Source organism: Gobius niger (genome assembly GCF_951799975.1).
Source record: "Gobius niger genome assembly, chromosome: 6".
Classification (NCBI taxonomy): Eukaryota; Metazoa; Chordata; class Actinopteri; order Gobiiformes; family Gobiidae; genus Gobius; species Gobius niger.
In genome coordinates, this window is record NC_136857.1 from 31,217,574 (window position 1) to 31,245,390 (window position 27,817).

The 27,817-nt window shown below is 43.8% G+C and overlaps 1 protein-coding gene across 1 annotated transcript in view; it reads left to right on the forward strand.

Moving 5' to 3' along the window:
- nphp4 (nephronophthisis 4) overlaps nucleotides 1–27,817 on the forward strand; it is a gene marked incomplete at its 3' end in the record, with an annotated part of 350,376 nt that overhangs the window by 278,592 nt on the left and 43,967 nt on the right. The window contains exons 18-19 of the mRNA XM_079557985.1: nucleotides 9,271–9,399; nucleotides 24,074–24,234. Of these exons, the coding sequence (XP_079414111.1) occupies nucleotides 9,271–9,399; nucleotides 24,074–24,234 (290 nt within the window). The remainder of the gene's footprint in view (nucleotides 1–9,270; nucleotides 9,400–24,073; nucleotides 24,235–27,817) is intronic.

The window sequence follows — 27,817 nt, forward strand, 5'->3', positions numbered from 1 at the left end:
GTGCAGATGATGCTGTTAAATTAACACAGTAAAGTTTAATGTGAAAGTTTTAGACAAACTGAGCAAAGACTTGTATTGAGTGGCTCAGTACGTCTCACCTTTTATTGAACTAAATGAAAACCATTTGCATTATTTTTAAAACACTCAACTGCATGGGGAAGCTCAAATATATATTTTTTTTTTAAAGGGGATGAGCTACAGATTGTAGATATCTGAATTTAAATATCGTGTTTCTTGTACTATAATGTGTGGTAGTGCAGTGGTTAGCGCTCATGCTTCATAGCTAAAAGGTCCCGGGTTCGATTCCCATCTGGACGGGGTCTTTCTGTGTGGGGTCTCCCTGTATCTGTGTAGGTTTCCTCTGGTTACTCTGGTTTCTCCGACCACTAAAAACATGTACAATAGGTGAATCCACCAGCCAGGTGATTCTGACCATCAGCCTGGCTCCACCTCTGGAGATGAGGTTGCCCCAGGATGGGTCAAATGCAGAGCCCAAATTTTGTTGTACAGTTGTTGCATAATGACAAATAAAGCACATTTAACTTTAATGTGTGTGTCTGCAAAATACTGCCGTGACAAAGACGAGAGATGATTTTTTTTTTATGAATCTGCAACACAGTGTCTGGTGCCCTGTGGAAAATTAGGGTTCACGCAGGGCATTGGAAAGCATTAAAAGTCATTAAATTAATTAAAAATCAACATCCTTGATTTTTGATCAATTTAATGACTTTTAATGCTTTCCAATGACATTCAATTTGATTAAATTCAATTTAATTACTTAAAGCTAAATGTATTGGAAAATTTTGACACTGCTCATACATTTTGTATGTAGAAGGTAAATACTCAAATTATGGTTTTGCCTGCTTTGTCTCTTTCCTCTGTTTGATGACATGTGCAGATTTTTTTTCTGCATTTATGGCATTAAAAAGCATTCTGTAGTCCTGTAGTCAAATACACAAACTGTGCTTGGAAGACAATTCGGACACAGACAAGATCTGAACACGTCTAATTAAGTTGTCTGCTGCAGTTGATGAGGTCGAGGTTCAGCAACACAATGTGCCCAGAGAATCAGCCCATGACCTGAATATAATGAATGACCAGGTTTTCCATCCATGGATTTCTTCTTCCCTGGCGGCACGAGCGTATTCCAAGATGACAACGCCAGGATTCATGGGGCTCAAATGGGGCTTTTGAAAGAGTGGTTGGATGGATCAGCCGACACGGAGTCCAGATCTTACCCCCATTGAGAATTGATTTGCGCGAGGTTTTGCGCATATCAAAAGAACAGAAAAAGTTGTTGCAACACTGGATCTTTGGACATTGCAGAAGCTTACTGCTTAATGTGCTGTAATCAAAGCTAATATGAAACAAACCCCCCCTTTTCCATGAGGGAACAATGTTAATAACACGATTAAAAGCTCACATAAAGTCAGTTTAGGAGAATATACGCCGTCGAGCTTGGTGACATCTCCGGGGACCGCAGTCCGTTTGCTCCACTCATTAAAGGGTTCACGGAGTGGGCGCTGGAAGGCACACTTTATCTGCTCAGCTCGGCCCCGGGGTGAGAGCCAATCTGCTTATTCTGAAAAGGTCAGTGGCCCGGAACGGTGAGGCCGCGAAATCGAATATTGCAGAGCGCTTCGGAAGTCCCTGGGTGCACGCTCCCCATTTGTTCTGGAGGCCGGCGAAATCAGGACGTCTTGCCATGGCCTTAACCTCAGGGAGGTGCCGTCCGAGACCGGAGCAAGGCGCGGTGGGGGCATGTGGCTTCGAGAGAGTCGATAAATGTGATCACAGGCCTGCCCTATGGATTTGGTACGGAATAAAATGGAGGCCAGTTGCTTTAGCTATGAATAGACTCCGGGAGCGTAGTGCGGTCGATAAAGAGGTGCTTAAAGCACAGAGTCACAAAGGTGGGGTTTATTACAGAGGATGTACACAATCAAGTACGGAGGGTTGGAAGTGTAATCCCAATCAAATCAAAATCACTGTTGGAATGATTGCAATTTGTATGCACCGCTAAAGGTAATCTGCAAATGAGTGCAATTTTCATATATTTCCCCTTGATTAGATTGTAAAATTATCTGTTACTGGAACAAGTATTTTTGCCCCTGAATTAAGAAAAACAATCTTTTTTAGACAGTAATAGTCATATGTTTGGTTTGGACGCTAAGCAGCTTCAAATCCGCCCTTAAAACCCACTTGTTTGCACGTTCCTACATGTATACAAGTTGAGCCGCCTCTGCATAAATCGTTCTCAATGTTACTTTCAACATGCCTTGTTCTATCCTGTGATTTTGTTGTTGTGATGTTATTTTTTAAGTAAAGCACTTCAGGCAGCTTGTGTTGTAGTATATGTGACCCATCACGGAAAGAAAAAAAAAAAAAAAAGGTTTGCAAACAGATAATATATAAATAAATGTCTCTTGCATAAATCCACTTCCCATAGAGTCTACCTCTACAGCAACTAGCAACACAATGACAACTAGCAACATTATCCCAACACACATACATGTGACCAGAGGGAAAGAAGAACACACACACGGTCATTAGAACCTTTGACATTGACTACGTTATATTATTCGTAACCTGCACACACAGCTTACAACCAAAAACAAAACACAAGCAAATCAATGCCACTGAACACACCACGTTAGCTTACCATGTTGCTTGCAGCACAACAATGGCCAATCATAATTCATGCACTAATTCATCATGATTTCACGGGATTTAATCTAAATTTTTTGATGAAAATAAAGGTCCAGAGCTGCAATAGATAGGTGGAACCAAAACACACTCCTATAAAAATACCATCACTTGAACATATATTTCAAACAGGTCAACAATATCTGTAAAAAAAAATTACATTGTACATCAATTTTTACATGGATATGTCCATGCGTTTTATAGGGGGACCTTTGTCTTTCCCAAATCTATCATTTTGACTAGTGACACGTCGGGCAATGTGACTGTGGTGCGTATAGGTATGCATTTGATGGTCCACGTCAATGCGCTATAATAGAAATTAAAAATACAAACAATGCGATGAGAACATCTATAAACAGCATATAGACTATACAGCCATACAGAAATTCAAAACACTCTGTATTATGATCTGAATGTTCAAAAAGTTTAAAAAGTCAGGTGGGTCAGCCTGCTCAGCCCCTGAGCTGTATAAAGATCCTGGTACCTGGTGCTGCAGGTGGAGCAGATCGAAGGGAGGAGTAAGTAAACATTTCAGCAACACTTGCTTTAAAAATCCACTGCTGAACAGACACACATCTGGAGATTTGGAAGTTCTTTTAGTGTCTTTATGGCACCTAAAAGAAATATGATTAATAGCATAGCCCATACCAAAAGATCCATGAAACACTGAGCGAATCCTGTTCTTGTTTGGAATGGTGCGGTGAAACCCATCCTCAGTCCTCTCGAGTGTTGTGCAGTCCATAAAGATATTCCTAAAGCTCAACACAGGGAGGTGGGAGGTATTAGCGAGCATGTACGCGGTCGGCTCGTGGCTTTACTGGAGGATAGTGCGGGGATTCAGACGGCAACACAGCATCACGCCGTAGTCCTGGGTCACTGGACAGGCTGTATCTACAACCGTATTTGAAACCATGTTGGGGAAAAAAGACCGTACATTTGTGTCATCTAATCACAGCAGACCCCAGACAAGCTTGGAACGCCCTGAAGTAAACGGATATCTCATAAGCCCTCCTAATAACGGTCTGTGTGCTGCCGTGTTCATTTGTTCTTAAGCCCCGATGTTTTAAGGATTTAGCTTCAAAGCCCCTGTTCTTTTCGATGACTTTTCGATTTTGCTACACTTCTGCTGAACACATGGCTCATATAAGAGAATGCTGAATACATGAATACAACTGCTGCTGATCTATTACGGCGTGCAACTCGTTGGTAAATGATTCCTTTAGTGGCTTTTAAACTACAACTGAACTCGGATCGACTTCTATTTGGCCTTTTTCAGGATTTTACAACTACTTTAGACACTGTTGCCTTGATACTTTTTATAGCCTTAGGCGAGACACTGGTGAGAACACTGATTTTTCACACAGTGGTCAGTGTTGGAGCGTTTTTGCTACTTCAACATCTTGGTTTTCATGTCAAAGTGTAAAAAAGATGAAACTTACCCCGTACGATGCTTATTTTGGGATGTTTTGTTGGTAGTGAGCCAGAGATATCCAGGAAGCAACGGCCAAGGCGGTTTCATTCACAAATACTGACATACTTCATATCCACATGTTCTGCAGAAGGCGACCAAGTTGATGTTGTATTCCATATATGGTCATTTCCTTTGTGGGAGACGGCAGCGGCCAAAGATGGGAGAAACATACACAGGGCACATGTGCAGACGTTTTCTCCAAAGGAGGATTTCGTTCACTCTTGAAAGATCTGGACTCCAAACTTTACCGTCTTGGACTTAATATTTCAGAGCTTTTTTTATTATTTAATTCCCTGCCCTATACACTGTATATGGAGCTTTGAACCCAAAAAACAATGCGAAAACCTTATTCAAAAACTAAACAAGGGCCAAATCTTTGTCACTAGACCAAACGGTCTCCCATCCAAGTTAGCTTTGAGATCTGATCGGCAGAGCAAAGACGATATGGCCACAGAGTAGAGTAGTTTCAACATGACCATTTGTGCCAAGACTGTTTGAGAATGATTTAAACAAAGCATGTTTTCCTCACAACCCCTTAAGCACCTCTTTGCTTCTTGCAGATTTGCATCTTGTTGCATGAATGTAATAACTGAGTATCATAATGTGTAACGCAGTTTTAGAAGTGTATACACAGCTCAATGCTCAATTGCTTGATAAATAAAACATGGGCTATCTACAAAATCTGAAAATTGCAAACTGAATCGCAATATATCTGCTAGGAAAAAAAAAATGGTTAGGTTTTTCGTGAAAATCGTGTTCCAAGCACCACCAAGGCTTGATCAAAATCTAATCAGGAATGAACACCTAAGTTAATGCATTATTTAGGCTAAAGTGAAAACAACTTTAATTAAAAAACTAATGAGCCTCTCAACAGTCTTTCCCTTACATGGACATTACTTCAAGAACGCTCGCCCAACAGAATGCCCATAATCCGCACAATGATGCATGTTCCGTCCATTTCAAGATGACGAGTCAATCCAAAGGTGTCCAAACTCATCCGGAAACCCCACAGTCGTGCGTATTTGTCCCCGGAAAAAGGACGCCCCTGGGCCCCGTTACCGATGAGGATGTTGGGGTATATTTATGATGGCAGGGCTTTTATGGACATTATAATGTGTACAAATGTGTTGTGGCGACGGCCGGCGGGGGTGATGGATGGCCGGGGGAATGCGGGGGGACGTCTCCGCTCCCTCATGTGGCTCGTTTTCAGTCGCTTCATTACGGGCCGCGGCGGAGAGGGGGGGCGGGCTCCGCGCCTGTTTTCAGACAACGTACCGAGCGGCCTGATGAATGGCGTCATTTCGGGAGGGGTTGAAGTGGGCTGTAGAAAACGCCAATTAACCACCGGCTCCATTTTGACGTGTCACTTAGTAAAGCATAAACGTGTGCAGATGCTGTTTTTACGGTTTGTTCGGTCAGACGCGATTACAGGCCAGTCAGTGTCAGTGTAATGTTTGCAGCTAAGGTAATTAGTGACAGGATGGAGGCATAATAATCATCATAATAATCATCATAATAATCATAATAATGGCTCCCGTCGCACTTAGTGACGGTTAGCTTCGAGTCTCGCTCCCTCCAGGATTTCACTGGAAATTTCTCTGATTGTTTCGGGGCATTTCCCAAAAGTTGAATTGAAGATCACCGCTTTATGAAATCTGAATGATGACTAGAGCCAGGTTTAAGTTCATGGGTTCGAGGGGATTTTGATTGTTTTGATTGTCTTTGATTTGAAAGTCTAATTTCAAGAAATCTGGTTGTGGTGAAGAGGGAGCTGAGTCTGGGGCAAAGTTCTCAATTTACCGATCGATCTACATTCCCACTCTCACCTATGGTCATGGGATTTGGGTAATGACCGAAAGGACAAGATCATGAATAAAAGCGGCTGAAATGAGTTTCCTTCGTAGGGTGGCTGGGCGCACCTTTCGAGATCGGGTGAGGAGCTCAGTTACCCGGGAGGAGCTTGGAGTAGAGTTGCTGCTCCTTCACGTCGAAAGGAGCAGCTGAGGTGGCTTGGGCATCTGTTCCGGAGCCTCCTGGTCGCCTCCCTGCCCTCCCTGCCCTGTTCTAGGCATGTCTTATTGGGAAGAGGCCTCGTGGAAGGCCCAGGACACGCTGGTGGGACTATGTCTCCGAGCTGGCCTGGTGTCGCCTCGGGGTCCCCCCAGAACAGCTGGAGGAGGTGTGTGTGGATCGGGAAGTTTGGGCATCTCTGCTGAGACTGCTGCCCCCGCGACCCGGCCCCGGATAAAGCGGAAGAAAATGGATGGATGGAATTTCAAGAAATCTGTCCATGGGGCAAGATATTTACACTTAAATTAAGATAAAACAACTGCACTTTTATTTCAAGTAAATTCATATTTTTCATCTATTTTTGAGTGCGATGATTTCTTTTAGCTTAATTTAAGTGTAATTATCTTGCCCCGTGGACAGATGTCTAGAAATTAGACTCTCTAATCAAGAACAAAAGATTTTACTTATTTAAAGATTACTTTTTGCAATGTATCTGTAAAAATTGTACTTTCACCTTGTTTTTTTTAATGGTTAAAAGCTCAATCAATCAAGCTAGGAATTAGATATGATAAAAACAACAACATCAAAATATTGTTTAGATTGTTCTTTGAAAATACAGACTGTTAAATTTCGACACTATTCAAAGATTTGCTTTAATACGATAGTACAGCCAATAGAATCACTGCACCGACACCTCTTAAGCATTTTATCCTGTACTTATCTGCTGTGACAAGTAGAACCACACGAGCCTCTGCCAGGGGGCGGTGTAGCAAACCCAAACGTCAAACTGCTTTTGCACAATCAGCCTTCTCATATAAAGCAATAAATGAGCGGAACGAGCTGACGGATCTGAAATGTCAAACACAGTTCACAGTAGAACTCAAAAAGTGGCTTTGGAGCACTCAAAGCTGTATGTACGAGAACATTTTACTATGACATTTGAAATGCATAATTAAATGTGCCTGAGGGTCAATGTCAGCGAGAGGGCTTGTTCTGATTGCTTATTCATCACATGCTATTTTATATATATATATATATATATTTGTTTTAGGGTAGGGCGATGTCCCCTTAATTGGCCGTTATGGACGATGATATCGTCCATTTCTCATTATAAGCATTTTTTAAAAGACATTTACATAACCTATATAGAAGCTGCATATTACTATTTATGTTAGGAAAATGTGAGATTGCAGGATAAATGGATCTAAACTAAACATGATTTGAACACAGTCATGGAACACGACTTTTGCAACAGAAATGTGTTAAAACTTGTGCGTAAAGTCATCGGCTCCTCAATACCTGAGAGTGAGAGTACCTTGAGTGAGAATAATCTAAACCCATGCGTGTCCATGCTAGCTCCGATGTGAGAGCTATCTCGTCATTTTAAAACGGTGTAAGTGTCCGTACGCAACAAAGCAAAGCAAAACCACGCACTGTTAAACTCTGAGCTGCAGAGAGAGAGACCACGTGTCAGAAATAGAGCAGTGTCTTTACTTTAATAATTACGGCTAACACATCATGGCTTCTGACAGGCTACTGACACTAGCGTGCATATTAGTTATATCCGTGATTTAATTTACAGTGCAATCCCTGCAAAGTTTGTAGGTTTACGAGGCCTACAGAAGACCAGTGCGTGTTTCTGACAGGAGGGGGCGTGGCATCACGATGGTGGCTCTCCATCGTGATGTTGCTCAGCCATCAGTCCATCGGCACAACCCTAATTTGTTTTACCTGTACTTTGAGTACAATGTTGCTGTATGTTATCTATGTAACCAGGGACTGCAGATGGAAACTAGCTATTTAGCTATAATCTGGAACAGAACATATCTGTCTTTGAGCTTACTGTCTCTGTGCACTGTCCCTTCATTAAAGACTAAACTAAACTAAGCCCAAGACTGGAACGTTTAGCGTCAGTAGGAACGACTAAAGTGGAGATGTTATTGCCTCCTTTTAAGAGAACGGGCGCTTCGAGGAGGCGGCGTCGGTGACTCCTGAAAGTTCACGTTGCAAAGAAGGGACAGACACGTGAACATGCTCACGGAAAACAAAACAGGTCACATTTACCGCTCAGATGTCAGTCAGTGGAGCGGTGAGAGTCTGAAAGTCTGGAGTGGAAGAGGAGCTAAAGTGAGACCCGAGGCGAAGGCACGTGAGGTGGAGGCACCTGCTTCAGGCTTTGGACCTTACTGTGTGCAAATCTAAAACTAAATCTCATCAGGAACATTTACTTTAGTTGTGAGAAAGTTGACGCCAACATGTACAATCTCAACCACTGGAGAATTCAATGCACATTCCATCGAGTAAACAAAAGTGAAGGTGAAAGCTATGAACCAGCACATGCATGCCCCTGGAATCAAACCGGACCTTTATGCAGAGTGGTGAGAGCAACACAGAAGCAGGTACCAGGCCTGTGTCAGCGTTTAGTCGGCTCCTGTCCCCTTCCTCATCAGCACCGCACGCACGTCTCTGCTGATCACGGTGGAATGATTGTGGCTTTAAGTAATGTCATAAACAGCTCGGGGAGTTTATCCACTAAAACTGCACAACAGATGAGGGATTACTGCAGTGGAGGTCTGGGACTTTGGGGAGCAGAGGTATAGGACTTAATAAAACCTGAAACGCCCACATTTAGTCATAATTTCATTGATTTGGCCTCTGGGATACTTCCAAACGTCTGCTATTTGTCAGTGTGTTGCCTGAGGAGCTGCACTGCTGCTTATAAACGCGGCGTTTCTCTAGTTTCTTTGTTTTTGGACGATGGCAAAGTCAAGATGAAGGTCCAAATCTTTTTCTTCCTCAGGGCCAGTACCATACTTGAATGTGTTTCTGCAGATGTTTTCCATGGAAAGCAGTCCATCCAAGATTTCGCGATGCTGCATTCGCAACTAACGCAAAATCAAGCAAAAATCCGTGAAATCAGCTGCATTGCAACTTTTCTAAAAGCTTGTAACTTTCCCACAACTATTCCAATAATCCACAATTACCACAATGAATTCCCCAACTGTGAGATGACTAAAGCTCCTTCTTGTCAAATCTGGAAATCTTCCAGTTGTATGGAGTAATGAGACTATTGTGTGTTTCAGGCTGCCCTTTCCACCCCGACCAGCAGAGGGCAGTGGACACAGCCCCGTCTCACGTCATCATGCCCCGAGAGGTGACCGGAGGCTTCAGAGGAGGAAGTCTGTCTCCACGGAACATTCTCCAACTAAACGGTGAGTACTGCACAGTAACACAGCCCTCGACTGCGCTCTGAAACTTATTAGCATACCAGCTAAACAGCAGATGGTGAAAGACTGTTGTGGAGTGGAGGGAGCTGCGCAGGAAGAAGAGGAAGGAGGAGGTGCTGACCAGTGCAGGACACCTACGGTTTCTCCTAGCTCCAAGAACATGCCAGTCAGGTTGACCCACATTGGTGGCGAGGCTTAGTCGCAGCGACTCAGGACTAACACCTGAACACTATTTTGTTGTACGCTTGTACAATGACACACCTTCGCAGTGCGGGCAGACAAAGAGCACCAGAGCCTGTCAACTTTTTAGTCCTACACAAAAAAAGTGTGGTTAAGAATATGACCCAGCACAGCATTTTCTTCATAGAAAAAAATGTTAACTTTTTTGGAGCCAGTGGTTGGGTGGTGTAAAGTCTCCATTGCAATTGGTTTTACAAAGTGTCTTTTGGAGGCGCCCCTGGCCTGAGGACCAAAGAGAAGGGCTTTCCTTGCCCATTGGACGGAGCCAATGGGCCTCATGGTGGGGAGCTGACATGCTGTAGTACCACCCCCTGGTGTGGAGCATTTATTTTAATGGAACTTCAAACGTCCCAAGAACGGCTTGGCTCCAAAGAGTTTTTCTTTTTCTAAAACTCGCATGTGACAACGCTGTGGTAGGTGAAATATTTTTAACCACGCCGTTTTTTGTTTATCAGCCCTGAAATTGGAAGTATTTTCAGTTTCATTTACATTGACTGGCTCCAGAGCCTGTCAATCAAGCTCTGTGGAGGCTCCGCCCGCCCCGTGAGCGCAGGACTTCCCGCCTTTTGCCCTTTTAACGAACAGGCTGCGTAGTCGGATACAGAGCGGCCATTAAGGTTCACACACGACTGGGGAACCTTTGCAATGAATGGGGCTGAATGGGACCCGCTCATCTTTATTATATTATATCTATGGATGGAGCAGACACGAGCAATGTGATTAGTGGTTCCGCACTAATATTCAAACAGGATTATAAATCACGAAACTCGCCTGCTGTGCGTGTGTTTTTTGTAAATTACCGCCAATTGGAGAAAAAACTCTAGGTTCTCCTGTGCGCAATCCATAGATTCTTATTGCAGGGACGTCCGCTTCCCAAAAGTGACACTACTTGCAAACAACGAGCAAATCCGATTGCACGGGCCCGTTTGAGTTTTCTCTATTAGGCTAAAAAGGGCGTGTGGCCCAGACTGATATTCCTGTTGTATTAAAAAAAAAAACAAGAGGGGCATCATTCTGGACCTGCCGGGCTATAAACTTCATGGATTGCTTCGTGTGACGTACACAGGAATGTGGGCTGGCCTTTTGAGTACAGAGGGAGACAGATTGAATGAACTTGAACTTGTGTTGCTAGCTGAGTTCCTAAGTAGATATTCCAGTTGAAAATGATTGCTCCTTTACCATGTTATGCTCTTGCGTAATTAGCCTGATCTGTGTGTACCCAGACCACTCTCCCGCCTGGCTGGTGTAGGCCGCGCCGCCGAACCACTCAACCTCCTCCATTTGAGCCTAATTGAGGCGGCGGAGGCGTCTCCTGTGGCCAGCCGTGTCAGTGCTGGTGCGCGGCGACGCCAGCCAAAGCCTCACACTCCGGGAGGGCCCATTACTCCCTCAATTAGACAAGCCATCGCCAGTCAACCGCTCCCGAGCTCGTCCCGAAATGTGGACTTTAAGTGAAGTGCGTAAAAGCGTACTCTCCGATCCCAGCGCGGACGTAATGGCTCGTAATGATACTAAGTGTGGCCGGCAGCTCCGCCACCATCACGCGGCCTGTGTTTGTAATCAGAGCGGACAGACACTTAGTCATGAGGCAAACACGTGCTGGAGATGATTGTATTTCACACTCTACAGTAAGTAATCATCGGGTTTTAGAGCAAAGATTCAAGGCACAGCTCCGGATCTGGAGCTTTCACGGTGCCACAGTAATTACTATATCACTGATCGACTCATTGTTCAATCAATTTAGTCATTTTAAAGCTTTAAGCAGAGCACACACACCCCTGCCCCTAGTGTGGGGGGGTAAACGACTGGACTCCCAGAAAAACGCGACTAAACCTCAGTCGCAGGTAGGGCTGAAACAACTAATCGATTAATTGACAACTAATCGATTACTAAAATAGTCGTCAACTATTTCAGTAATCGATTAATCCTTTTCTAGTGAACACAGACTAAAATAGAGCAAAAATGACATGACAATTATGTATTTTGGATGAAAACCTACTTTTTTAAAGTGAGGGTCTGCAGTGTTTTGTACATTGTAAATTTCATAAATATCTGTCTTTGCCTCGTCCAATCAGAAAGCAGAATTAGCACTAAGAGCCTCCTACAAATGTTTACTTTAAGTTTACTCCATCAACATGTCCTCAAGCGGCGCGACTTCAGCTTTATGTGGTCAAAAAATTGAAAAAATACAATTTCCATGCACCTTTCACAGCCAAGCGATTAATCGATAAATCGTGAAAATAATCGGTAGATCAATCGATTATCAAAATAATCGTTAGCTGCAGCCCTAGTCGCAGGAAATCATGTTTGAAATATAAGAGCGATTTTGGATGCCCAGGAGAAGCGTGGGCGACTTTAGTGACATGCACAGAATGCAGCGGCAGAGCGGAATACACACAGAGAAATAATGTAGTACCACCCTTTTCATTTCTCTGTCATAGCAGCGGCACAAACAACTAATTCATGTGCACAGCCCTACACAGACCACGCCAAACAACACAACATTATATCACCAAAGGTTCACGAGAGCCTCCTTTTCCAGCTACATTTCACTTCTATTCTGCTGCTTCTCTCCTCCGTCTCGGGGCTGATGTCCACCAGGTTTTCTCCTCCAAACAGAGAAATGAAGCAGTTTCTGTGGCTTAGGTGTTACACAGAGTTACATTTTCGATAAGATTATGGATAATAGTCTAGTTATCTTTGTTTAAACTTAAATTTTTGTGATGCTTATTATTTCACTCACTCATAGGGAGTTACATCAGAGATATCATTTCCATAACTTTCTGTTCATCAACACTGTACCAAAGGTTTATGAATGTTTCAGTTCTTAAAGGGACTAGATGCAAGTTGGCCATTTTATACTCACTACTGCCACCTCAGGTCACACGTGTAACTGCAGCTTCTATATTAAGCTTGTGCATGACGGCACTTCAGACCTGAAGTAACATCTTTCTGAGTGACAGTGCAGGATTTTAGAGGCAGTTGTGGTGAACAGGTCTGAGCTCATTCTACACATTAGGACATGGCTGGAACATGTAGGCGGAGGAAAATACTTGATTTAAATTTTTTTTAACTCTGTATAGTCCCTTTAAATCTGGTAAATCTATGATTAAGGCGAGAAACATCAGATGAAAACCAGCTAGTTTTCTTCCTTAACATCTTTGTTTGAATGTGAGAGTAAAAATAGGCCAAACTCTCCTTTTATGAGTTTGTTAGATGATTTTATTTTATTTTATTTTGTAGTTTGTAAAGTGATCACTACAACCGGCCAGTTTCCCACCAAAAAGTGACACATTATGTACCCTTGTGTGCTACATATTACAACAATAAACAAGATCCCCTCTTTGTAACTTATATATCAGCAAAGTAAAACCATAGATTTAAAACTGTCTCTATCCATTATTAATAGAATAGAATAGAATGTCATTGTCTTCCGAGGTAGAAATTCATCTTTGGCTCAACAACACATAAAAGCACATTAAGACTAGGGACAATACAAACAATCCTCTTATTTATGTCAGTAATCTACAGCTAAAGTTTCAAATTGATGGATAACTATGAATAATCATGTGACCACTTCCGTCCTTATGCAGCCGTAATAGTTTGGTTTGCATGTGTGTACTCACCGTAGCACATACAGGAGACACGCTAACAAGTGTGACTGTGCCGTGTGTACTGCATGGTAACTAATGACTACAGGCGCGCACTTCCTGATGCTGCGGGCGCACTAATGAAGTACTTTGATGTCAGGGAGGTACACGCTGCTGTCAGCAGTCATACCATTCTACACAGCTGTGGGTGACGCTGCTGGAGCCATATGTTTCCATCAAGTGACGCTGTTTAAGGCCCGTCCACACGTACAGGGTGTTTATAAAACCACCCTCCATCTGGAATCAAATTCAGTTCATTCCTTTAAATGCCATCCACATATGTGTCGTCAGGTAGCTTGATTCATGGTTCAAATCTCTGAACTTGCTCCCAGATGCACCGTTATAGCTTTACAGACCTGAATTTTACAGACAAACCAAATGCATTGGCCGTTGTTCGTAATCTTCCCTCCTGTTTGGATGCATTAACCTCGACAACTACAGGAGCGAGGACTGTGACATTCGGAAATAGTCCCACCATTAATCCGGGGCCTCAACTTCCATCTCAAAGTTCTCCAGCAGCTGACAGTGCCGGCCCTGTCCCGGTCTGACCCGAAACCGCTGTTGGCACACCTCAAATCTTCAAAATTGAGTTTAAGTCCAAGACTGTAAAGTTTGGAGTCTGGCAGAGTTACTTAAGTGCTGATGTTGTTGCAAGAGTGGAATCAAAACCTAATTTTGTGAAAACCGGCCCTACACTGTGTTCCAAATTATTATGCAAATTGTATTTTAGTGTCATAAAGGTAAATTTAAAAAAATCAATGAAACTCATGGATGGTTTTGTGTCTCGGGGCTCTTTGAATCACTGACATTGATCTCAGACGCCTGTGATGATTAGTCGTCAGGTAAGTCCAGTTGAGGGAAAAACAACTAAAAAAGGACGTTATTAAGCAATTCATCATTTTCAAGCAATATGGGAAAGAAAAAGGACCTCTCTGCTGATGAAAAGCGTGAAATAGTTTTGGTATTTCATGAAAGATTAAGCGTAATCATCATACTGATAAGACATTTGAGACTGATTCAGAGCACCCACGGGTTTGTGCAGATAAAGGCACAATGAGGACGGTTTCTGCCAGACAAACGCATTAGATTAAGAGAACAGCTGCTACAAAGGAGCAGACAGGTATTTGAAGCTGCTGGTGCCTCTGGAGTCTCCTGAACATCAAGGTGTAGGACCCTCCAGAGGCTGCAGTTGTGCATAAACCTTCTATCCGGGCCTCCCCTAAACTGTTCATTGAAGCTGATGAACAGAAACGGCTGCAGTGGCTCAGAAATACATGAGGACTCATTTTCAAACAGTCTTGTTCACTGATGAGGCCGTGTAATCCTGGATGGTCAGATGGATGGAGTAGTGGATGGTTGGTGAACGGCCACAATGTCCCAACAAGGCTGTGACGTCAGTAAGGAGGGGGCGGAGTCGTGCTTTGGGCCAGAATCATGGTGAGAGAGCTTGTCCGTCCCTTTAGGATCCCTGAAAATGTGAGAATGACCTCTGAAAAATATGTGGAGTTCCTGACTGACCACTTTTTCCCATGGTTCAAAAAGACGAGCCGTGCTTTCCCGAACAAGATTCTCTTCATGCATGACAACGCACCATGTCCTGCTGTAAAGAAAACCTCTGCATCACTGGCTGCTATGGGCATAAAAGGAGAGAAACTCATGATGTGGACCCCCTCCTCCCCTGACCTCAACCCTATTGAGAACCTTAGGAGCATTAACAAGCAAAACAAATCCTGCAAAGAAACCCAAGCAGAAACTGTCCAAAAACTCACAAGTTCAATGGATTTAAGAATCACACAAGGGCTCCTATGGTAAAATATAACTTGACCTGTTAAGATGTTTTTGATTGAAATAGCTTTTGATTTCAGTAAATATGACCTCCTAATGCTACAAATTCAACAAATGACCATTTTCAGTTAATTACAAGCTTTAAAATGTTATGAAACGTTGAGCTGCATAATAATTTGGAACAGAAGATTTTGAGTTTTTTACTTTATGTATACTGTTATCACTGGGAGGTTTTTTCAACTACATTCAAATGATCCTCTAACAGTTAAAGACTTGAAAATCTCTCATTTGAGTTGACAGTTCAGAAAATCATAGAAAAATCTCATTGGCATAATGTCATTTGCATAATAATTTGGAAGTTTCTTAACGTCACTCTGCACATGCGCCCTGTGCCTGCTTCTCCGGCCGTTCTCCAGGAAATGACCATATTTGGATTGCAGCATCATCTCAATCGCCTTTCGTGCTACACGTGGATACAAAGTATGTCAATATTCGTGAGTATGGAAGTATGGAATACATCTTTTTGCTGTTTTAGTCACTTCCTGTAAATCTCTGTGGGTCGTGGGCCTTTGACAATCCCTATTATTGATCTTTTTTGCTCGGAAGATACAGTTGTAGATCAGTGTCTAAATCAACTGAACACTGTAAATGTTCTGTGAGCTAATTGCTTACCTTCCTACACATTTTCATACAAATTTGAACTCGAACCAGCCTTACATTCAGCCCTTACTTCCCTCAGAGTGTCTCAGTCAACATTTCCTCGTGCCTCGCCTGGACTGTTACCCCGTCCTGGGCGCGGCGGAGTGAGAGGGAGAGAAGATTGGCAGCTGCTCATGTATTCTTGAATATTTGGCCCGTGGCTGTCCCACTTTCCAGCGCTGTCGTCAAAGTATCGCCCACGGCACTCCGCGCCTATAGCTCCCACATTACAGGGGCCCACACACAGAGCAGCCATATTTGACAGCTTTTTATTTTCAACCACAGGTAAAGCCGGGAGAGAGTTGGGATTCTTCATGGGATGTATCATGCAATAGCAAACTTTGATTTGGATGAAATGGGTTTCGGCGAGGCGGGAGAAAGATTCATAATCAGAAAAGTTTTGTTCATTTTTATTTTTATTTTTATTTTTTTTACACAGATGCACACCGGACACTCACAGGAAACATAAGACGATACACAAAAGTACACAGCACAGATTTAAGTGTGGTCGACTGGACTGGGTAGATGGAGTTGACAGGGTTTTGCTTATATCTTCTTCTCGCTCTTTGTCAAAATGAAACACACAAGCTAGAAGTCTATTTAAACTCCTGAGGGAAGTCACGGCTGCCATGACCCCGGTTTATTTGAATAGTCGTAGTGATGGGCTGGGGCAAGACTGAGACCCCTTCACAGTAAGAAAGAGGGATGACCGGAGCCGATATTGGGTATCGGTAGCCGATCCAGGAATTTTGAGAGTATCGGATTGGATTTCATAGGCAGAATCCAATCCAACAGCGGAGATGAGATGAGGCTCTTGTAGGTGCGCACTTTATGCAGAATAACGATCCATGTGCTCCTAGTTCTTATGTCGTTTACAGGCCCTGAACGTAATGTAATAGACCTGAATGACCTTTAGATAATAATATTAATAATGCATTGGTTTTATATAGCGCTTTTCTGGACACTCAAAGACCCTTTACATTGCACTATTCGTTCATTCCATACTCGGTGGTGGTAAGCTACTATTGTAGCCACAGCTGCCCTGGGGTAGACTGACAGAAGCGAGGCAACCAGTCTGCGCCATCGGCCCCTCCGACCACCACCAACCACTCACTCACTCACTACATTCGCTAGGCTTCCTGGTGTTACCAAACGGTCTCCCATCCAAGTACCGACCAGGCCCTTCCCTGCTTAGCTTCCAAGGTCTGACGGGATTGGGCATCGCAAAGGCGGTATGACCACATGATGCAGATAGACATGAAACTATAATATCTGCTGCTGTTGTTTTGTGAAGAGGCTTCATTATTAATAATAATTATTAACAATAATGATTAATAATAATGAATTATTAATAATAATGAAGCGACTGTACATACTTGCATTATGCTATGACACTAGACGTTTTGATCCTGGCCGGTCATATACACTTCTTTATATTTGAAATATATAATCTCCATGTTAGAATAGATTTATATTAGATTAGTCAGGCGGGTCAGGCTAAGAAGAAGCCGTCCTCTGTCCATGGTGCTGATATAGTCTAAATAAACTTGATATATTTCATTCTTCATAAAGTAATGTTCATAAAACCTCTAATTTCACTATTCAGTACTTTTCAAAATATGTGAAATGGGCTGTAACTTTTTACCATAAGTATATTTTTGTCAAATTGTTATAACTCAATGCTTTTATTTTATTGAATTTTCCATAGTCAGTATTTGTGAGTATGGAACTGACCAGCACAACTCGGTTTTGGGGCGTTTTGAGCGGGACAGAGCTTGTGAAAGTGTCGTCTCCAAAGTTTCCAACAATGTGTAACACATGGAAATCTGATCATATTTGGAGAAGATGTGGCAAGTTGAATTTAGGAATTGGAAATATGTCAAAGAGAGGAATCGGCCTCTAAACCAACGCTGAAGCTGCCGTGGGGAAAGCGTGGTCCTGTCTGGGAGGCAAAGCAGCGTCTCTGTCCCGCTGTCGCTGCTTTGCTCTCAAGGCTCTTCATGAGGAAGCGGCGCCACATAATCCGTGATTAATAAATCCTCTTCCAGACATGTTCGTTGTTACGTCCACGGTTCAGCTCGTCTGATACAATCTTTACTCAGTATGTAAATACACACAGACAAAGTCACGCCCCGACTGCAAGCTCCCAAATCTCCCTAAACGAGCCGGTTTGAACTTAAAAGTTTACGTTTTTAAATATAACAATACTGCAGCTTAAACATGGAGAGGCTTCTTCGTGACTTCAACTGAAACATTCTGCAAAATAATCAAAAATCACCAGTTTTTCTCGAAACTTGGGCTGCCGACTTGTGTCCCTGGTTCTCATGACGGGTCACATTTGTTCATCAACATACTTTTTGTGTTCATACACTTTAAAACTGTCTTGAGAAAAGCTAAAGTCCCTGTGACATCGCTGTCAGACATGTTCTATGGAGGACGTACGCTGACTGTGAGCTGACGGCGTCACCTGTACCGGGTGTGTTCTCCTGCTCCGCACACAACCTCTGTTTGAACGTCTGACGAACCACCTTCTCCTGTTTTCATCTCGTCTCATGTGAACCTGGTTGTCTCAAAGACTGAACTAAAAACTCACTAACTGATGGGAAAACCTTAGAAACCTGTTTACCCGAAAAAATCAAGCTACAAAAGGTACAAGTTCAAATGTAAAAGTTTATTTATTTGACAAAGGAGGTCAGAAGGGGAGCAGGTTGGGGGTGCGGTGGGGGCAGGGGGAGGAGGAGACTCTACCTTCAGAACAGCCAGGGGGAGGAGACTCTACCTTCAGAACAGCCAGGGGGAGGAAGAGCCGTCTCCTCTGATGGATGTGGGATCACCCAGGGCAGGGCAGAGCGCCTGTCTCTCCCCTCCTGATGGAGGGGAGAGACCAACAGCTTCCTGTAAGAAAGTAAACAACAACAAGATTATTGACCAGCAAACAAACAGTAAACAAACTTCTTCTAAAACACTGAAGAGGCACCAAGAGCCCCCACACCTGCAGCACAAAGGAGGCGTCCCAAGAGGCGCTGCAGGGAACAAAGAAGGGACCAAGGAGAAGGTATCCGGGCAAGACTCACAGCTAAGCCTCACGTGCCTTCTATAGTGTTCTGGCTAATGGATGTTCTCAGGAGAAACAGCTAAACTCTTCTCAGAGATGGTGAACGACTGTTATGGAGCGGAGGGAGCTGCGGAGGAGGAAGAGGAAGGAGGAGGTGGAGTTGACCAGTGCTGGACACCACGCTCTGGAGGAGGCGGTGCACCGTTTCAGAGGATCAGAGGCGCAGGTGCTATGGTTTCCCTGATCTGGAAAAACTGGCTGTGATCATTTTGGCCCACAGCGTCTCAGGACGAACAAACAACACAACTTCAAATAAAGCACTAACTTACTTTATTACTTTACAAACTTATAATTTATTAATCCTCAATGTCGCCGGGGCGACCTGTAAGAGGAGTGAGCTGCCAGCGTGGGCCGGCGCTCAGGGACCCATCTCCATGATGTGGAGCCAGGCTGGTGGTCAGAAACACCTGGCTGGAGGATTCACCTATTGTACATGTTTTTAGTGGTAGGGGAAACCGGAGTACCCGGAGGAAACCTACGCAGACACGGGGAGAACATGCAAACTCCACACAGAAAGGCCGCGTCCCTGGTGGGAATCGAACCCGGACCTTCTAGCTGTGAAGCACGAGCGCTAAGCGCTGTACTACCGTGCCGCCCAACAGGAACAAATAACACAACAGATAAAGCACTTACTTACTAACTTACTAACTTACTAACTAACTAACTTACTTACTAAAACACAGCACAGCAAACCAACTATTTACAAACTATTTACAGATATATACACTCTACTGGGACAAGTCCTCAGCAGAAAAAGGACACATTTCTAAAAAGAACGTTGAGACCTCTTAGCCTGAGGCTCAACGTCATCGTCCTCCCGAAAGCGCTTACGAGAGGAGCGAGGAGAGGGGGAGGACGGACGAGAGGAAAAGGGAGAAGAAGAGGGGGAGGACGGACGAGAGGAAAAGGGGGAAGAAGAGGGGGAGGACGGACAAGAGGAAAAGGGGGAAAAAGAGGGAGAGGGGGAGGACGGACAAGAGGGAAGGGGGGAAGAAGGGGGAGAGGGAGAGGGGTAGGACGGACAAGAGGAAAAGGGGGAAAACGAGGGAGAGGGGGAGGACGGACAAGAGGGAAGGGGGGAAGAAGGGGGAGAGGGGGAGGATGGACAAGAGGGAAGGGGGGAAGAAGGGGGAGAGGGGGAGGACGGACAAGAGGAAACAGGGGAAGAAGGAGGAGAGGGGGAGCGAGGGTAAAAGGGGAAAAAGGCAGGCCCAGCAGATCGGGTCAGAACAGAAGGGCCAGCAGGGGCAGAGAGGGCCCCTGGAGGAAAGACCCGAGAAGGGAGGATAGGGATAGGGCGCACAGCTGCAGGAGGAGAGGGGCCAAAAGGCGAAGCAACAACGAGGGGATCCCCGTAGTTGAAGAAGTAAAGGTCAGGAAGCTCTTCCAGGGAAGAAGAGGGAGGGGAAGCAAGAGGAGAGGCAGGAGGAGAGACAGGAAGAAGGGGCGAAAGAGAAGACAGGATGAGATCCGGAAAAGACTCAGAAAAGGTGGGAAGAGGAAAGGGGATGATGTCCTCGTGAACTAAGGACAAGGCAGAGTAAGGGGTGACAAAAGCGTGGGAGAAATAGTTCTCCGAAAGAGAAAAACCCGCAGAAGGAGGGGAAGAAGGCGGAGGCTGACCGGGGGCGGGGCCGGTGGCGGGGCCAGGGTCAGCGCCGACAGGGAGGACCGCAGGAGGAGGAGGGTCCACAGGCGGCAGCCAGGGGGCGTCTCCTAAACACAGAAAAACATGAGTCAGAGTTGTACTTTTCAACTGAAAAACTTAGTCCCATTGAACTGGTTTAGTACTGCAACTATTTAGAAAAGTATTTCAAGTAGGTTTCTATGTACATTTTTTTTTTTTTTTTTTTTTTTTTTTCTTTAGACATTTTTCCTCATCTTTTCATCTATTTGTTTAAGAATTGTCCTAAGCTGGACACTGTAGGAACTGTCAGTGCGTGGACAGTCCTGTTCCTTGTGTCTGAGCTGGTGTCAAAGTCTCCAAACTCACTGCTGCTTCAAAATACTAAATCCTTTGACGTCTGTACAAGGCCTGCAGTAACTTCATGTTATACTGTGCATTTGAAAGTAAAAATTCCATAGCCGGCGCCATTTTGTTTAGACATGTCGCTACTAAACATGTGACATTCAACAACGTCCAGCACACAAAATCCAAACAAATTCCCACATATTCTTTTCTACTTTGTTAGTTTGTGCCCTCTCCTTTCACATTTTGAACTTTTATCCAGGTTTTATAGCGACATTTTGAAGCAATCGTCGAATGAACTATCTGCTATCGTTTTGTCTGCTAACAAACTAGCTAAAGTTAGCTTGTCAGCCCCACAGTGCCCTTTTAAAACATGTTTTTCTCTGTCAAGTTGTGAAATATAACTGTACATTTGCAAATATTTTTTATCATTTGCTACATTTGACTTGTTTTCAGCAGGTTTTTGGTTTCATTGTCCAAAGAAAACGCTTAGTGTGAATGTCAGTTTGCACGTATCACACCTAACAACGGCCTCGCTAAAACAGACTTTTGAGGACAAATGTCTTTCACAAACTATACATTCAACAATAGATACTAATAAGTGAGGATTTAGGGAAACTTACCTCCAACCTGCAGGTCCTGGAGGTCGGGAGGGAGGTCCAACGGAGGCATCTTCAAAGTTTTCCAGACGTTTTCACAAACCTGGCAAAATATGAAACATGTGTTTGTTAAAGTGCTTTTAAATTGCCGACAGATGAATGTGGAGACACTATTTAAAGCTGAACATGCTAAATGATACGTACGAGTTCAGTAGCAGGAGCAGTCGAAGTCCAAGTGAGAACTGACCCTTGGAACTGTGAGCCTTATATAGTGCTAACACACGGGTCCCATGGCAACCACGACGGGCGCATTATTTGATTTACAATATATTTTTCATCATAAACTAATGGAGATTTTAAAAGGTAAAATACTGGAGTTCACACTAAAACATTAGGAGTTGGGCACTAAATATTTGGACAGCTGATTGATCTTCTCTGTATGTAAAATGCCAAGTTTCGTCTTTATATTACCCAACATTAAAACGCTTAAATACAAATGTAATGAAATTCAAAGCTAAATCCAAAACTTCTTGCATGTTTATAAAAATGCCAACTGATGAAACGTATGTAATGGGCTCAGTGACCACACGTGATTTACACCGGGTTAAGGTGCTTTATTTTGTCATTATACGACACTGTACAATGAAATTTGTCCTCTGCATTCGACCCATCCTTGCGTCGCTGGGACGACCTATAAGGAGTCATGGGGACCCATCTCCGGATGTGGAGCCAAGCTGGAGGTCAGAATCACCTGGCTGGAGATTCACCTATTGTACATGTTTCAGTGGTAGGGAAACCTGAGAAAACCTATGCAGACACGGGGAGAACGTGCATACTCCACTCCACAGAAAGGCCCCGTCCAGGTGGGAATTCAACTGCTAACCGCTGCGCCACAATAAGATCTGACCCCTATCTTTCAGAATTCACAATTAGCAGGGTCCCACACAAATGAAGCGATCACTCAGGATTTGGAACAGTGAGTAAAAAGTGAGTAACAGTGAGTAAAAGTTAGATGTTACTGGAACTGATTAAAAACATTACGTAAGACATTGCGACTTCCCTGGAGCTGAGGCGTAGCTTGCCATTAGGCAAGGCAGGCAGCTACCTAGGGCCCCCAAGCCAGCCGGGGCCCCCAGAGGGCCAACAGATTTGAAATGACGAGAATCAAGTCACTGCAACGACAATTGGCTGTTGCATATTCCCTGAAAGGGCCCCATGAGCCAAATTCACCCCTCCCCCACCTGATTCTCAGAGGAGGGGAGAGAGAGACACACTGTGCAAACCTACGTGGTGGAGTGTAAACAGACATATGCATCTCCATCAACAAAATGAAGAGAAGCCTCTGGCAGCAAAAACGAAAGAAATTAAGGAGAAGGAAGAGGAAGGAGGGCCAGACAGCAGCGAGTGTAGCAAGTCACTGTAGTTGTATTTCAACCTGAAAAGACTCACAGAAACAGAATGACATTGTGAGTGTTTTATTAACAAACATGAATCATTATTGGGGCTCAGACCCCGGCGGAAGACTGAACGATATGGAATGCATGGCTTTGACGAATTCGCTCACAAGGACCACAACCTCAGATACGATGTACACAAACGTTTTTTGTGTACATCGTTTTTTCACGTGATAAATGTCGTTCTGGGACTTCGATGAGGGAAGCTCATGGGAAGCTCATGGGCTCGCGTCCCCATACCTGAAGGAAAAGCAGAAGAAATTTAGTAGACGGGGGCTTAAATAGCCGGTGGCCGGAAGAGGCGTACGGGAGGTGTGCTCCTGCTCTCGAACCTCAGATAAATATAAATACTTATCTCCATTGATAGCCATGATCTTCCCCGGAGCCTGGACCCTAGTGGTGGTGGAAGAGACCTGGGTTGGCCACTTGATGAGCGGAGCCGAGGAGGAGCCAGGCGGAGAAAGGGGTGGAGGAGGGTCGTAGCACGGCTGGCAAACGGCTGAGTGATTGACCAGGGAGCTTAAAGAGGGGATCCTGAGCAATGAGCATCTGGCGAGGGGATGAGCAGCTGCGGTGATTGGCTGTTGTGAAGGTGTGGCTTGAGCGGGGTCCGTGATTGGATGATTGGAGTGGGCTGCCGGTGATGATGTGATGAATGAATGGAGCCGGTAGGTCTTCCAGGTTGAATTTGTGCATAAGCTTCATGTCTCTGTTAGCAGCCTTCATTGTTAGTAGTTATAGTAATGGATGAATGGTTTTGAAGTACTTTGGTTTTAAAGAGACGATATGTAGAGTGTTGTGTATGTTGTTAGTGTCATAAATATGATCTATCCAATCAGAAAGCAGAATGAGCTCCACTCTTATTGTTGCCAGATCCTATAGTTTAAACGCGATGCGGACTGGACATCATTTCTTGTTTTTTTTTCCCTAAAACATAATGCTTTTCCAGAGGGAGAAAGTACTGTACTCCACTTCAAGGTAAAAAAGTGAAGTACTCGAGCGTTACAAATGGCTCAAACTTGCATATGGGTTTTGAGATTAGCTTCTTCAATGAAAATCTTCATCTTAGCTCATTGAATTGAACAGATCCCAAAGATTGGCCTCCTCTGCTAAACAAACGTATGACCACTCCATGTTTGTGTCCACAGCCAGGAACAGCGCCCAGGCTCAGAGGCTGCACGGCGAGCGGCCACTCAGAGCGGACCTGAGGCGAGCAGAGCAGACCCAAGATGGCCGGCGTAAGCTCAGCTGCATGGCCGCGGTGCACCGCAGAGAGGGAGCTCAGCACGAGCTCGCACCCAAACTCACGGTAAGATCAACGCTCTGAGAACCTGTCATTCAGTAATATAGGAAGTCCCTGACCTCATTCTTTGGCCACTTAAATGTTGCTGAATCTTGACCCGACCAGACCCAGAACCCCAGAAAAGAATCTCCCTTTGCCCCGCAGTCGTCGCCTATAATTCCATACGTCCCTCTCGTCTGCGTGGTGTCTGAAGGTGTTGTGATACCAGAATAGAGCAGCTGTCTTGAGCCTCAGCCTACGCACGTCTCCATGGAGTTCAGGCCAGCTCAGCGGCACAACACGCTCGCCGCAGAAAGGTTCTCCTGGATTCCGCCCTCTCCCGGTGTTCGGCTGGGTGGAGAGGTTAGTGGAGACGGGCACAAACGCAGGCGCAGTATTCATCCATGTTTCACTTTTAGGAAATGCTTATCTCTCAAATGACGCTTGAATCGATGTCAGGAGAAGCAGTGCAAACTTCAATCCACCTCGCGCAGCGCTGATAGCGAATCACTGCCGCTCGTGCATAATACGAGACGTAAAGTCACAAACGCAATGACAAACACGTCTTAAAAGTAGGGCAGGGCGATATGGCCAAAAAATAATATCTCGATTTTTTTTTTTTGCTCAGTTTGGATGATTAGGATCGACTACTGGAAATAAACTTAAAAAGGTCTCCTGATCTTTCATATGAAGAAAACTGCTCAGAGTCCTGCCTATTAATATTATGATTCTTAATGTAGCCTACAATAAGGCCCATTAAAAATGTTATTTCTGTTATATATGTTCTTTAAGTATGTTTTTCTTCATAAGCAGTGTTAATTTCGTCAACTAAAATACTAAAAATCTTAATTTTAGTCAAAGTGATATTTTTGACGACTAAAATTGGACTAAAACCAAATTAAAAGTTTCTCATGAGACTAAAACTATGACTAAAATGTCCAGATATTTTAGTCGACTAAAAAAAGACTAAATAAAAAAGAAAAGGAGAGACTAAAATCATCCAAACTTCTATTGACCGTCTGAAAGAGCCTCAGATCATGTAAATTCACTGCCAAATGAACAGGTCTGAGCTTTATTCATGTGGAGCAGCTCCATTAAATCGAGGACCTTGATCAAATATGATTATAATTTAGTCGACTAAATTGACATGCAATTTTAGTCGACTAAAACTAAAGTTTTTTTAGACTAAATCTCGACTAAAATTAATTTACATTTTAGTCAAAGGACGTAGACTAAAACTAAAATAATATATGTTGTCAAAATTAACACTGTTCATAAGCCTTTAGTTTTAATATTATCAAGTTCAGCTGTGATTGACAACCGTCTCCATGGAGACTCAAGGGGAAAGGGGCGAGGTTAAATGCAGCAGCAGCGGCAGCAGCTCAGAGCGGCTCAGGGTGAGAGAAGGGGAGAGAAGCAGACCTGGGGAAACTTTGTTTTAATGGAGAAAACTCCATCGCACACAACGAAAACAGCATGGCGCTCGTCAGGCGGACATGGAGCGATGGGCGGACACGATTTTACCATTTAGCCATATTGTCTGTTTTGAAAAGTATGAAATAATTTAATTAATTCGATTTATCGCCCAGCCCCACTCCTGGTTCTGGCAAAGGAGTTTGATCTGTGGAGCTCCCGCAATGCAAGCAGCTAAAGATATTACATCTAAAATACAACAGAATGATGTAAGTTGTTCGGTCGTTTGAATATTAAATCTACTCTGGCTCTTGGAGACTTTTGTTTGGTTTGGAATGGCCTGAAATGGCTCTGTGGATGTTAAAAGCCGCGGACCCCTGGACTAGGCTAGGCGTTAGCAAAATCAATTCTGCACTTTGTCTTATCAAAACACCTTGCTTGTTCATTCCAGTCGCCAAAGAAACACATCTTTTCCTGCTATGATTAATTATGCGACTGTGTATTATTGATTCAATTATTTCCCGGTTTATTTTGCCCAAACGCTTCAAAGCCGCTGTAATTATTTGCTGGATTTCCCTGGTTTGAGCATGAAGTGATTGTACGTTTCTGTAAACATAATGTCCAAAGACTAATGAATATGAGTGCAAATGTTTGGTTTTCTGCATTTATTCATGACACCAATCACTCAAGAAATATATATGTTTGTTTTACCTTCAGGGTTCTAGGGCAACTTTTACTTGTATTGGAATAGCATGTAGCCAGATGTATCTGTTCTTTTACTGCCTTTTTTGTAGCAAACATAAAGCTCTGGGACATATTACCTCCAAAATGTAGGATTGTCATATACACATGTTACCCAACAAAATCTTACTTTCCTCAACTTTAAGTCCACTTTTTCCTCCTGCCGCCGCTGTGTCTCCCCGCGGTCGTCTCGGTCTCGGGGGAATATCTGCGCTGACACTTGTTACCGTTTTCCCGCGCTTGTTAATTGTTCCGCTACATCGCTCCTCGGGCTGGCGGCTCGCTCCGTCGCTGATTCTTTACACATACTTTTTTTTTTTGCTGGCTGTGGCCTTTCCGAGTCTTTTCGCACCTCCCTCGCAGCCAATACCAGCGGGAGCCGAGCGCCTTAACGGGAAGAGGATTGTTGTTACTTTGCAATTCAATTTGGAGACAATTTGTCCGGGCACGCTCCGGCAGCTTTATTGTCTAAATATTATTTTTCTTCCCGGAGAGTTTTTCGCTGTTGTAATGAACTTATTTATAGGAATGCACGGCACAGATGGCATTTCGGGTCCGCGCATATGTAAATCTATCTGCATTATAGCATACCATATGTGGAGAGAGCCATCGCATTACTTACTGCCATTGTGTCCTTGGCAAGACACTTCACTACCTAAAGTACAAAGTGTGAGCTGTGCTATTCTTCCCGTATCATGGCATGGCCTTAGAGAAAACAAAAGGTCACTAAAGCTCTAAGGCAGGAGTAGTAGGTAAGTTTACTTGATGGACGGCCCATTTTCTCCATTGTAAAAACACCCAAGAGCCGAACCTGCCAATTTTAGCCCAAAGTAAAGCCCTACTTTCTACAAGTGTTGTACATAATGTTTGACCTAGTTGGGTGTTCTGTTGGGAAATTTTGAAGTAATTGACATTTTTAGAGTGCTTAAAATCTGAAAATGTTAAAGTGCTCTTTGATATTATATTTCTCAAAAAAATCATCTTGCGTGCCAGAGATTCTATTCTGGAGGGCTGGATTCATCCTCCGGGCTTGTATTTCAGTGTCAAAAAGGTTAAAAAAAAAAACAACCTTTTCAATTAAACCCGTGGATGGTATTGTGTCTCAGGGCTCTTTGAATCACTGACATTGATCTCACAGACCTGTGATGATTAGTTTTCAGGTTAAGCCCAGTTAAGGGACAAACTACTGAAAAAGGAAGTTCCACATTATTAAGCAGACCAGCATTTTTAAGTAATATAGGAAAGAAAAAGTATCTCTGCAGATGAAAAACGTGAACTAGTTGAATGCCTTGGACTAGGTATGAGAACCTTCGATATTTCATGAAAGATTAAGCTCAATCATTGTACTGTTAAGAGATTTGTGATACAGGCACAATAAGGATGGTTTCTGCCAGACAAATACATCAGACTAATAGAACAGCTGCTACAAAGCAGCAGACAGGTATTTGAAGCTGCT